The 13,074-nt window shown below is 42.1% G+C and overlaps 1 protein-coding gene across 2 annotated transcripts in view; it reads left to right on the forward strand.

Moving 5' to 3' along the window:
- The first annotated feature begins 974 nt into the window (after positions 1 to 974).
- The window catches only part of rpia (ribose 5-phosphate isomerase A (ribose 5-phosphate epimerase)), a 24,113-nt gene continuing 12,013 nt past the window's right edge, over positions 975 to 13,074 (forward strand). The window contains exons 1-3 of one of the 2 annotated variants that reach the window (XM_048600416.1): positions 975 to 1,220; positions 3,634 to 3,694; positions 9,569 to 9,624. In XM_048600416.1, the coding sequence (XP_048456373.1) occupies positions 1,050 to 1,220; positions 3,634 to 3,694; positions 9,569 to 9,624 (288 nt within the window). In that variant the 5' untranslated portion in view covers positions 975 to 1,049. The remainder of the gene's footprint in view (positions 1,221 to 3,633; positions 3,695 to 9,568; positions 9,625 to 13,074) is intronic. The other variant, XM_020534915.2, reaches the window with a different exon arrangement.

Consider the following 13,074-nt stretch of genomic DNA (forward strand, 5'->3'; position numbering starts at 1 on the left):
CATTATTATTTTGCTGTTTGTTCTGGTTTTCCAACTTGGAGGTTTCTACACTACAACAATACCTTCACTGGCTGTTAAGTTATTTGGGATGACGTCCTGCTGCTATTCTCTGTACAATACCCTCCCCTCAAGACACACCTGTATTGTCAATATTTTGTTTTGTTTCAAATTGTAATATCCTTTCACGAACAAGTGAATGGACATTTATAGCAATGAAATCTAACTCTAAGGGGCTCTTGTGGTCAGTGATAGCATCCAGGATTTAAACCCCACCTACTCTAGAGATGTATAATAACATCTTTGAACTGGTTGATTTGAAAATCTAACTTTTTAGTTTAACACATTGAATCATAACAGTGCAGGAAGAGACCATTTGGTCCATTGGTGCATTGACCCTCCAAAGAGCATCCCACCCAGACTCCTACCCTATTCTCATAACTCCACATTTACCATTGCCAATCCACCTAACCTGCACATACCCGGATTCTGCAGGGTAATTTAGCGTGGCCAATCCACCTAATCTGCACATTGTTGGACTGTGGGAGAAAACAGGAGCACCCGGAGGAAACCCATACAGACAGTCACCCAAGGCTGAAAATTGAACCCAGGTCCCTAGCGCTGTGAGGTAGTAGTGCTAACTGTGCCACGGTGTCAATCAAATTGAAAGGTGAAATAAAACAGCACCGTAAGTGATACTACTCAAAAGGAGACAATTTGGTCTGTTGTGATTGGAACAGCTCCTCAAATAAGCATTATTACCTCGAGCCAATCTCCTGTTTTTTTATCTTTCCCCCATTATTTTTACCCGAATGATCACCCAATACCCTCTGGAATGCACGAAACAGTAACAGTTCCAGACGAAAAAGTTTGCAGCAAAAACTAAATTCAGCTTTAATGACAAAACAAATGCAAGACAGTGCAGGCTGGGAAATGTAGTCTTATTCGTTTAGCATGGAGGACTACATTTCCCAGCTGAGAAAGGGGGTTGATTACGAGCTGCAGCCCCATCCCGAGCTGCTCTGCTCTGTAAGGTGGGGAGGGGAGTGGCAATGTGGCTGAGGTTTCCTGGACTCTGCTCCTGGGGGCTGCGCTTCGGGCTAAGAGCGGTTCCGCGGCAGCAACAGTTACAGCTCCTTACACTGAAGAGGAAGTTCACCGGAGGCATGGAGGAAGAGGCAAAAAGGAAAGCTGGTTACATGGCTGTGGATAATCATGTGCAAGTGAGCAAAGAATGTATCACGGATGCATTTTAATTCACATTTTTTTGTAAAAATTTGCACTAAGTCAGCTATTTCACAGACATGTCAGTTTTTTCTGGATGGAATTGAACTACATAGGGGCTGAGGGGCTGGAGTGGAGGGTTGATAATTGTGTTTCCAATGGATTGCTACCATCCTGTACTAAACTGTAGGTTTACATTTACAGCCCGGCGTTAAAACAGTGAGTATGTTGCTCAGCAGTCAGGTCTGGAAAAGTTCACAAATATGACGTGTGTTTTTATTTAATAAACAAACTTTTTCCTCCTTTGATAAAGTCTTTATGCCTAGTTCTAAAAGTAAAAGAGAGAGAGGTTTTAGACGAGTCTTTAAATTCATTTACACTTAATTACTTTTGAAACCAACGTGCTTCTTCCTTGTAAAATGCAAAAGGGGCGAGGAGAGGTTCACCCTTCTGAAATTCCCGAGTACTCATGGCCACAGATCACAGCTGTGAGGGACTGACTTCTACAGAGTTTTATCGCAACTTTTGTTTAGTGTGAGTTGTGTAAACGAGGATTTGACTGAGTTATTTGGCTGAACCAGACTTCTGTACCCTAGTCAACTGTATGCAGCTCCTGAAATTTAGTGGTTCCTCAACTGTGCAGTGAGAACTGCCCCATAGTTAGTAGCCTAGGAGAGACAGAAACTCAACCGCTCAACAATGTTGCCTTCATATAGTAGTTTGTGAAGGTTCTGCTGTTGACCTCCTGGTTGGGAGAGATAAAGAAAGCTAAACCCCTGACAGATTCTACCAGTCTGTTGCGTGGATGTTGAGCAACAAGGAAAGAAACATCCATTTGTTCAGCATCTTTCACAATATCAGAAAGTATCAATGCTCTTTACATCCTGTTAAATATTTTTGAAGTGTAGCCTCATCTGTTACAATGTTGGAAATGTGGCACAGCAAGCTCCCAAAATGATGACGATGGGATAACTCATTTCACTGATGTTGGACAAAGGATAGATTTTGGCCAGAATGCCAGGCAGAACTCTCTAGCTCTTGGTATTAAACTGAGAGGGCATACGCCCTAGGTTTAATGTCTCATCTGACGGCCAGAGGTGCTGACTTTTCAGGACTCCCTGAATTCCCAGTGATTCTGCAGCAAGTGCAGGTCCACATATAAGATGAAAGTTGGAGATAGTAAGAACTGCTGATGCTGGAGTCAGATATAACACAGTGTGGAGCTGGATGAACACAGCAGGCCAGGCAGCATCAGAGGAGCAAGAAAGCTGATATATTGGTTCGGGACCCTTCTTCAGGGGAAAAAAAAGTTGGTCAGTTTTGGTTGCTTGGCTGTACTATAGGTCCCATATCTAAAATCTGGTACCCTCAGGACTGAGACTGTTGGATTTTGATTTTCCCAGATTTTTGACAATGCAATCTGAATTATTTCTGAATATCATTTTCAGTGTAAAGCCCATTGTTCTGGTTTTTCTATTTCTTTAAATTTGCCGATTTATAGAGTTTCCCACCGCATTCCCTTCACTCAGCTTTTACACTGACACACCTCAGTCTAACTTCTGCAGCTATTCCGTGTTCTCAGTTATGGTCAACGAATTATGCTTCAGTTTTTCAGTGCAACATGCTGGCATTTTTAACATAGCAGCAAGGGCAAAAAAAAACCAAATCACAATAGGCACAAGTGTGTCCAAATGATACAGTTATATCAATAACACAAGTATTGCATGGCCTAAGCCAGAATGGACAGGACTGAGGGTCATTCAGGTCAACTTGGAGTGCAGTAACTAGACTGGCATATCACTGGGAGCAAGCAGTAAACTGATAACTGGCCCAGAGTGCTATCAGCCAAGCCAGTTGTTCAAGTATTTGAACAAGAAATCTGAATTTCATTGAACAAAGGTAGCTCACCACCTTCTCGAGGGCAAATGGGGAGGAGCAGCGACACCCACATCCCACAAGTGAATTAAATAAGCATAAAATATGCAATAACCACAAGTGTCCACGTGATCATCAATTTCATCTGCAAACGGGAACATGGTAATGCTGAGATAACAAGGTGCAGAGCTGGATGAACACATCCAGAAGGGTCTAGACCCAAAACGTCAGCTTTCCTGCTCCTCTGATGCTGCTTGGCCTGCTGTGTTCATCCAGCTCTACACCTTGTTATCTCAGATTCTCCAGCATCAGCAGTTCCCGCTATCTCTGAATCAACACGGTAATGCTGTTAGGAATGTCTTGGGTTGACACTTTTTTTTTGTGTGCCATTCAACACATTATTACAGGAAATTACATGTTCTAGGACCTAGTTTATTTTTGTTCGTGAATATTTACAGTGAGAGTAGTTACACCTGACAACAAAGAATACAATGTCACTTTGACCTGAAAAGACTGACCCTGTTATTTTTGTCTCAGAACAACCAAGCATTGGGTATCGGAAGTGGATCCACAATAGTGTATGCTGTGGACAGAATAGGTGGGTGCTGATTACGATTATAAAGCTATGAAATTGTCTTCGTTTTGTTTTTGTTGTCTCTGCTATTGTATTTGAAAGAAGCATTGTTTTATAATTCCTAACCCCTATCACCTCCCCAACACCTCACTCTTAGCTTTGTGAATTTATTTAGTGAGTTACTGAGTGATAGTTTACAGAAGTTTTCTGTTTGATCCAATGTAGTTATTCTCCCTCTGTGATTTTTTTTTTTGTTTAAAAGGTTGTATTATACTTAGCAAGTCTGTGGATCTTTTGTGCTGTTCAATTATAATCTGATACACTTCCCAGCTTGGTCTCCTCACATGCTCAGCACGTGTATAAATTCTCCTGGCCTCCCCTCATCCTTTTGCTGATTTTTTTTTTGCTCTTTTGGTTCCTGCCGCTCTTGTCTGTTATGGGGGAAAGGGGGCGGGGGGAGGAGTTTCTCCCTACTTGATCCAAAAAACATTTAGTGATTTCTAATTGTAACTTTCTCTGTCCTGTGAACAATTCCAGTTCGTCCAGTTTTCCATGTAACTGAAGTCTCTCATTTCTGGGGCTTGATTAGTGAATCTCCTCTGCACACTCTCTCTCAAGTTCCAGACATCCTTCCTAAGGTGTAGTGCCCAGAATTGACGCATTCCTCCAGCAGGGACTTAACAAATAGATTTATAAGCACGCAATATTGCACCCTGGGGTCCACTGGGGCAGCATGGTGGCTCAGTGGTTAACACTGCTGCCTCACGGCGCCAAGGACCTGGGTTCAATTCCACCCTCCAGCGAATGTCTGTGTGGAGTTTGCACGTTCTTCCCGTGTCTGCGTGAGTTTCCTCCGGGTGCTCCGGTTTCCTCCCATGGTCCAAAGATGTGCAGGTTAGGTGGGTTGGCCATGCTAAATTGCCCATATTGTCCAGGGATGTGTAGCTTAGGTGGGTTATAAGGGGATGGATCAGGGTGGGATGCTCCAATGGTCAGTGTAGACTTGTTGGGCCGAAGGGCCTGTTTCGACACTGTAGGGATTCTATTAATTAATTAATTTCTGGAAGAAGTAGATGAATGAAATTTTTTTTAAAACGTTGCTATAGTCCTACTGGACTGTGGGGCTGCTGTCTCATTGAAAGCCTAACCTACCACACCTCCAAAAAGGAACTAGGTTGAGAAGGCAAGACGTTTGTGCTAACATCAGTCAATGTGGGAATTGAACCCGTGTTGGTGTTGCTGCACCTGCCAACCAGCCAACCAGTCGACTGAGCTAAACGATTCCCTAAACTGTGAAGGTTGGATTGAGCTCAAATGCCACAATCGTGGCAGGGGAATTTTAAATTGCGTTTAATAAATAAATGTGCAATAAAAACTGGTATCAGTAACAGTAGCTTGTAAACAATATCAGTAACTACTGGGATAACAAGGTGTAGAGCTGGATGAACAAAGCAGGGCAAGCAGCATCAGAGGAGCAGGAAGGCTGACATTTTGGGCCTAGACCCTTCATCAGTAACTACTGGATTGTTGTTTTTTTTTAAACAAAAACTTCACTGACGTCCTTGCGGGAAGGAAATGTGGGTGCAGTGATTTCTTGAGGGATCTGCCAGTCCACCATTTCACATTGACAAGATTTGCTGTGACAGTCATAGTACCACACTGCCCAATGTAATATCCCTCTGTGCTCACTAAAGGGTCAATGATTCAAAGGCCCTTATTACAACACACAAGCTAGATGATACTCGCCCACATCAGCAGTGTGACAAACCCTGTGGGCCCCAAGATGAAAATGCACACTGTCAATATATGATTTGGGCAATCCTGGTTGTTCAGTAACGTCAGGTAGCCATCTCTGTTGATGCCAGTAATATTGTAGATTTTGTTTTTTTTTTTTGTTACTGCTTAGTTTCTCTTTATCTGAAGATGTTGCCTTGCGATGTGCTACAGCTCCTTGGTTACAGATTGCCATTTCCCATATGTGAGCTTGAGAATGAGAGTTGGTGGGTTAGCAGGTGGTGCTGTGTGGGGTCTGGAATAGACCACCCAATTCCACAGCGTGGGTCACCAAACTGCGATGAGGAGCAGGATCCGGGGCTATCGACACCCTTCCCAGTCCTGGTCATCTGAGCAAGCTAGGCAGAGTAACTGATTATTGGAAAAGATATCGGATCCATGCTGTGTCAATTTACTGAAGTGATTATGAAAGATAGGATAAAGTTGAAAGACTTGGAAAATTAAGGTAGTGTTTACTGCAGCAGAGAGGTTAAAGTGAAGCTACCATGTGTTGTAATCCCAGCTGATGTTATATGGAACAAATCAGATCCCCGAACGAAAACTGGCTTGTTAGATCCTAACTTTGGCATCCACATGTAAAAGAAAATCGGTCATTGAATACCCTGACAAGAGGCTGCCAGTGTACACTCAACAGAGAGAATAAATTCTTTATTAAACAGAAGCATGGATTACATTGGACAAAACGAAAGAGGAAAGTTTGCTAAAAGCATCAAAAGTATTTGAATTCACTTTGTTCCTTTCGACCCAGTTAAATTCTTGTAAGACACTGAAGCACCGGTGAAGAGTTGCATCTCGCCTTTTGCTCAAGCTTGGGCTGGTACAGCTGCAGCTGGTTTCCTTAGAGGAAATTTAGATGCTTTTATCCCACATTTAGTATCACTTCCCAGGGCACCAAAAGCAAAGCACAAACAAAACACACTGTCCCGTTAATTTCAGATGAATTACAGCATCCAGCAGTCCCTCACTCTCTGGCATGTATCACACTGACTTTTTCGGTTTCTTTGTGTGCCTTGAGGCCCCTGTTTTGAGGCAACAGCACAGTTTATTTTCTCTGCCTTTTATACTTACGCTGCACCCAGCTCTCCCAAAAAGTTGTGAAACCTCAATTAAATGCATGTTTTCTTTTACAAAAAAAAGACGCCCAGACTTTTCAGTGTCACAGCCCCAAGTTCACAAATGAAACTTTTAAAAAAAAAAAAAAAAAATCCCTGTTTTCCCCTTCTTAACGCAAAATATAAACTAAACTTATTGTTCTTAATAAGTAGAATGGCTACAGTGTGGAAGGAGGCCTGTGTCGGCTGACTATAAAAGCAATTCAGCTAGCTCCACTTCTCGGTAAGCTGACAATTCTTTTCTATGTTAATAAGTGTCCATTTACCTCTTGAGGGCTTAGATTGACCTGCTTCCACCATACACTCAGGCAGTTCATTCCTGACCCTAACCACTTGCACTAAAATAAATTCACTTTGACTATTGCTGCTTTTGCTAGTCACCTATCAAAGTCCTCTGGTTTGCTCTTCCTCCACTAACAAAAATCTTATCTTCCTGTCTACTCTCCTCAGAGTCCTCATGAACACTCCTGTCAAATCTTCTCTTCCCTGAGAGCAACAGCCCCAGCTCCTTTAGGTTGCCTGGATTGCTAAAGTTCTTCATCACTGTAGCTATCCTCACAAATCATTTCTGCACCCTCTGTAATGCCTTCAACATCTGCCGTGAAGTTTGGTACCTGAAACTGGCACAATGCCTTACTTGAGGCTGAGCCGGCATTTTATACAGCATTCTCAAATCTTCTGCACTTGTGTACTTTATGTCCCCTAGGATCCCATATGCTTCACTGATGGAGTTCTCAGCCTATCTTGCAACCTTTATTGTTTGTGCGGGCTCTTCTGCTCCTGTAACTCCTTTGGAATTACATCCTTTATTTTTCATTGTCTCTCTCAATTCTTCCTACTTCATGCTTCTCTGTAGTATATTTAACCTGCCAAGCCACTCCCATACTCCTAGGCCTTCTGAAATTTATTAGTATCCTCCTCACAGTATGTACAGACAAATGGTTTAGAACAGGAGGAGGCCTCTGTCCCTCAAGCCTGCTCTGCCATTCAATAAGGTCAGGGCTGATTTGATTACTTCACATTTTTGCCTACCCCTGATAACCTTTCACTTTCTTTTATAAAGAGTCTGTCCGACAATGCCTTCAAAAATGTTCAAGGACCCTTGTGCCATCATCTTTTGAGGATGTGTGTTCCAACGACACTCAATGCTCTGAGAGAAAAGTCTTTTCCTCTTCTGTCTTACATAGGGCACTCCTGATTTTTATGTGGAGGTGCTGGTGTTGGATTGGGGTGGACAAGGTCAGAACTCCCATGACACCGGGTTATAGTCCAACAGGTTTAATTGAAATCACGAGCTTTTGGAGCACTGCTCCTTTGAAGGAGCAGCGCTAACCTTTTGGACTATAACCTGGTGTCATGTGACTTCTGACCTTGTCCTGATTTTTAAACAGTGACCCCTCGTTCTAGATTCGCCCATAAGAGGAGATACCCTCCTGACATCTATCCTGCCAAGACACCTCAAGATCTTGTGTTCCAATTGAGTGGCCTGTTTCTTTCCTAAACTCCAGCAGACACAAGCCTAACCTCTGCAACATTTCCTCCTAAGACAATGGGCCATAAGAACATATGAAATAGGAGCAGGATTAGGCCCTCTGGCCCATAAAGCCTGTTCTGCCATTCAATAAGATCGTGCTGATCTTTTTGTGGACTCAGCTGCACTTACCTACCCACTAACCATACCATTAATTCCCTTTACTGTTCAAGCATCTATCTATCTTTGCCTTAAAAACATTCGATGAGGCAGCCTCAACTGCTTCACTGGGCAGGGAATTCCACGATTCACAACTATCCCAGATAATGTTTTGTAAACTGCCTCCAACAAGTCTTCATCTTTCCTTACGTAGTAGACTATTACTCCAGACGTGGTTTCGCCAATGCCCTGCACAAAGAATAACCTCCTTACTTTTGTCTACAGTTTCCCTTGCAATAAATTATAACATTCTATTAATTTTGCAATCTTCAGCTTTTTTTAGTTAATCGTGGATTGTGGATCTTCATCTTGGAATCTCTCTTTCTCATTCGGAATGTGTTTATTGTGTATTGTGAAATTTCCCCTTATATGCCTACCATGCACCTTGATTGACCTATCCCTTAATCTAATTTGCCAATTCCCTTTAGCCAGGTCCGCTGTTGTGTACTTTCAAGTTTTATATTGTCGTCTGATATTGAAATTTTGCCCTGCGTGATATATATGACGAAAAGCAGAGGCTCCAATACGACTTGAAAATATACCTTCCTGCAGTCTGAAAAGCAACTACTCACCTCTTACAGCTTCCTGGCAGAGCTGTAAGCATGGAAACAGACCCTTTGGTCCAACTCATCAATGTCAACCAGGCATCCCAAATTCATTTAGTCCCATTTGTCAGCATTTGATCTATATCCCTCTAAACCCCTCCTATCTGTAAACCCATCCAGCTGCCTTTTTAAATGTAATTGTACCAGCCTCCACCAGTTCCCTTGGCAGCTCATTCTGTAAATGGACCACACTCTGTGAAAAAGTTGCCCCTTATGTCCTTTTTAAATCTTAGCTCTCTCATCTCAGACCTAAGTTTTGGACTCCCCTACCTTGGGGAAAAAGACCTTGACTATTTGTCTTACCCATGCCCCTCAAGATTCTATAAACCTCTATAAGGTCACCTCTTAGCCTCCGATTCTCCAGGAAAAATAGCCCCAGCCTATTCAGCCTCTCCCTATAGCTCAAACTCGCCAACCCTGGCAACATCCTTGTAAATCTTTTCAGAACTCTTTCAAGTTTAACAACCTCTTTCTTACAGCAGATATTTGTCCAATATAATTGAAGTGTTCAAGATTTTAAAGAATAATTAGTGTAAGGTTGACTTATGGGGTTTGTGTGAGTGTGTGAGCATTTATTTGATAAATCAAATCATTCCATTATGTCCATATCTTGATCACTCTTTTATGTGAAGAGAACACGATGGTATTTCTGGTAGCTTCTCCTATTTTAAAAAAAACTTGTTTCAATTCTCTGCAGCTAAACGGGTTCAAGATGAAAATCTGAAAATAGTCTGTGTACCTACCTCCTTCCAGGTGAGACTGAAGTTAACATTCTAGAGCACAAACATTCAGAGTAGTTCCTCTGGTGACATTTGAAACTCAAACTGAAGTTCCTGCAATTGCCTGATGATAAAGATGAACTTGTTTCAGTGCTGTTCATGATTACAGGCCATCTCAACACACTTTATGGTCAGTGACTTACCCTTGAAGCACAGTCACTGTTGTACTGTTGTGAATGGAACAGCCAATGTGTGCATAACACAGGGCATCATATTACTCTTTTTTTTCTAACAGGTTTTTAGTTTCATGATGTTGCTTGATGGGTATATATTGGGCAAGACCATGAATTCTCCTGCCGTTTCTTTGTTTTTGAAATTATGAGGACAGGATCTTAGTTTGACATCGCATCCAAAAGATGAACCTCCAACCATGCAGCCTCAAACCTGCTCTGCCATTCATTAAGATCATGGCTGACCAGTTTATGTTTTGAATTCCATGTTTCCATCTAACCTCAATAACTTTGTCTAACATGTAGAGATTTGAGAAATTATACATTTTAGCAGGAAGAACGAGGAGGTGTGGTATAAAGTAAATGGTACAATTCTTAAAGGGATGCAGGCATAGCAGGATCTGTGGTTATATGTACACAAACCAGACCATCGGAGAAGCCAACTTCCCATCCATGGACTCCATTTACACTTCTCACTGCCGCAGGAAGGCTGTCAACATCATCAAAGACCCCTCCCACCCGGATAATGCTCGCTTCCTACCTCTTCTGTCAGGCAGAAGATACAGAAGCTTCAACGCGCGCGCCAACAGGTTCAAGAACAGCTTCTTCCCTGCTGTTATTAGATTGTTGAATGGACCCCTCTGACTACAAATAATGCTGATCTTGCTTTGTGCACCTCCTGTGCAGTGTGACCTATAATGCCTCACTCTGTCGAGCACCCTCTGATGTGTATGTCCATGTTTGCTATGATCTGCCTGTACTGCTCGCAAAAGAAAGCTTTTAACTGTACTTGGGTACATGTGACTACCATAAATCAAATCAAATCATTCATATATCAAGACAGATGGAGTAAGTGGCTCAAAACAAATGGAATCCTATGCCTTGTAAGTAAGACTACAAAAGCAAGGAAGTTATGGTTAATCTTTGTAAAACATTGGTTGTCCACATTGAATGCTGTACCCATTCCGGCAGCATTTGGAAGGGCGTAAATATTATGGAGAGGGTACGTACCGAGGTTATACAAAAAACTCCAGGGATGAGGAACTCCAGTTGCATGAATAGATTGAAAAGTTAGAACTCTTCTCCAAAGAGAAGAGAAGGTTGAGAGAAGATTTGATAGAAGTGTTTATCATGAGAACTAATTAAAGAATACATAACGAGGAACTGTTCTGCTTGGTAGAATGGCGGAGATACACAGGACACTGATTTTCAGTGAATGACAAAGGAACACAATGGGGGAGAAACATTTGATATGCATCAAGTTAAGTCCTGGAAGGTACCGTCTGAGAGTCTGATGGAGGCAGATTTATTAATGGCTTACAAAAGGAAATGGATAAGCACCTGAAGAGGGAGTTTGCAAGGCCACAGGGAGAGAGAAAGGAAGTGGCAATGCTGGCTGTCTGTGAACAGCAATACGCAGAAGGCTGAATGGTGTTGTGATAATGCTGATGGGATTATCGACAGTGCTGTAACATTCAGTTGCTGAGGAATAATCTGCGCATTGATGCTCAGTTTGTGTTCTGGCAGAACCACTTGGCTCTAAACCTTATTTCAACCTCGGTTCAACTGTGAACAAAAGAGCTAAACATGAGGACTATGGGTGTCACTGGCTAGGCCCGTAATTGTCCATTTTTTATTGCTGCTTGAGCTGAGTGACTTGTCAGAGAACAGTTAAGAGTCAACTACATTGCTGTGGGTCTGGAGTCACTTGTAGGCCAGACCAGATGAGGATGACAGATTTAATTCCCCAAAGGACATTAGTGAACCAGATGTTGTGTTTTTTTTTACATAAATCAACTTTTTATTCCAATTTTCGTTGACTCCAGTTTCTCCAACTGCCATGGTGGGATTAAATCTATATTTCTGACAGCATTTGTCCAATCCTTTGGATTGTTGTCCCAGTGACAATACCACTACGTTACACCATGCCCCACCCCCTTAGCCCAAAAACATGAACATGGATATACTTGACTAAAATGAGATTTTGAGAGAATGAATTATATGAGAAGTCCATAAATTCTGTCCACAAGGAAAGTGTCTTGTGTTGTACTTCAACAATGGACTTAGATCCAAGTTGATGGTTGGCCACCACCAAACACTAGATTAATTGGTCATTCATTTGACTGGGGAGGTGATCTCCTCATGCTATTATTGCTAGACTGTTAATCCAGAGGCCCAGGTAATGTTCTGGGGCCTGGGTTCAAAAGTTCCCATGGCGATGGTGGAATTTTAATTCAATAAAAATCTGGAACTAAAGTGTCTAATGATGACTGTGAAACCATCGTTAATTGTCAGGAAAAATCCCAAACGATTCACTAAGCAAGGAAGCTGCTGTCCTTGCCTGATCTGGCCTATATGTGACTCCACACAAACAGCGATGTGGTTTACTCTTAATTGCCCTTTTGTGCAGCCAGTGACACACACATCCTGTAAATCAATTTCAAAAAAAAATTCATATCAGTGCTATTGTGAGATTGCACTACAGGCAAAATGGAGTCTTTGCATACCTGGCGGTCATTAGCAAGATCCCAGAGGACTGGAGAATAGCCAATGTTGTTTCTTTGTTTAAGAAGATCAACAAGGATAATACAGGTAATTACAGGCCAGTGAGCCTTCCACCAGTGGTCGGGAAATTATTGAAGAAGATTCTTAGGGACAAGATTTTCTTATTTTGAGAAGAATGGACTTATTAGGGATAGTTGGCATGGCGTTATGCAGGGGTGGTCTGTCTCTCAAATCTGATTGTGTTTTTTGAGGAAGTGACAATGATTGAGTGTAAGGTGGTGAATGTTGTCTACGTGGACTTCACTAAATTATTTGACAAGGTTCTTCATGGAAGGCTGGTTCAGAAGATCAAATTGCATGGAACCCACAGTGAGTTGGTAAGTTGGATGCAAAATTGGCTTGGCCATAGAAGACAGAGGGTAGTTGTGGAGGGATGTTTTTCTGACTGGAGATCTGTGACCAGTCATGTTCTGTTTTTTAAAAAAAAAAGTGTTGGAACCTCTATTATTTGTAGTATATATAAATAATATGGATGAAAATGTTGGTCTGAATAGTAAGTTTGCAGATGACACAGTGGATAGTGAGAGAGGATATCAAAAGATGCAGCAGGATTGAGATCAGCTGGAAAGTTGGACAGAGAAATGGTATCAGAGATAGTAGGAACTGCAGATGCTGGAGAATCCGAGACAACAAGGTGCAGGGCTGGATGAACACAGCATCTGCAGTTCCTACTATCTCTGATACCATTT

Source organism: Rhincodon typus, chromosome 1 (genome assembly GCF_021869965.1).
Source record: "Rhincodon typus isolate 14 chromosome 1, sRhiTyp1.1, whole genome shotgun sequence".
NCBI classification, from domain to species: domain Eukaryota; kingdom Metazoa; phylum Chordata; class Chondrichthyes; order Orectolobiformes; family Rhincodontidae; genus Rhincodon; species Rhincodon typus.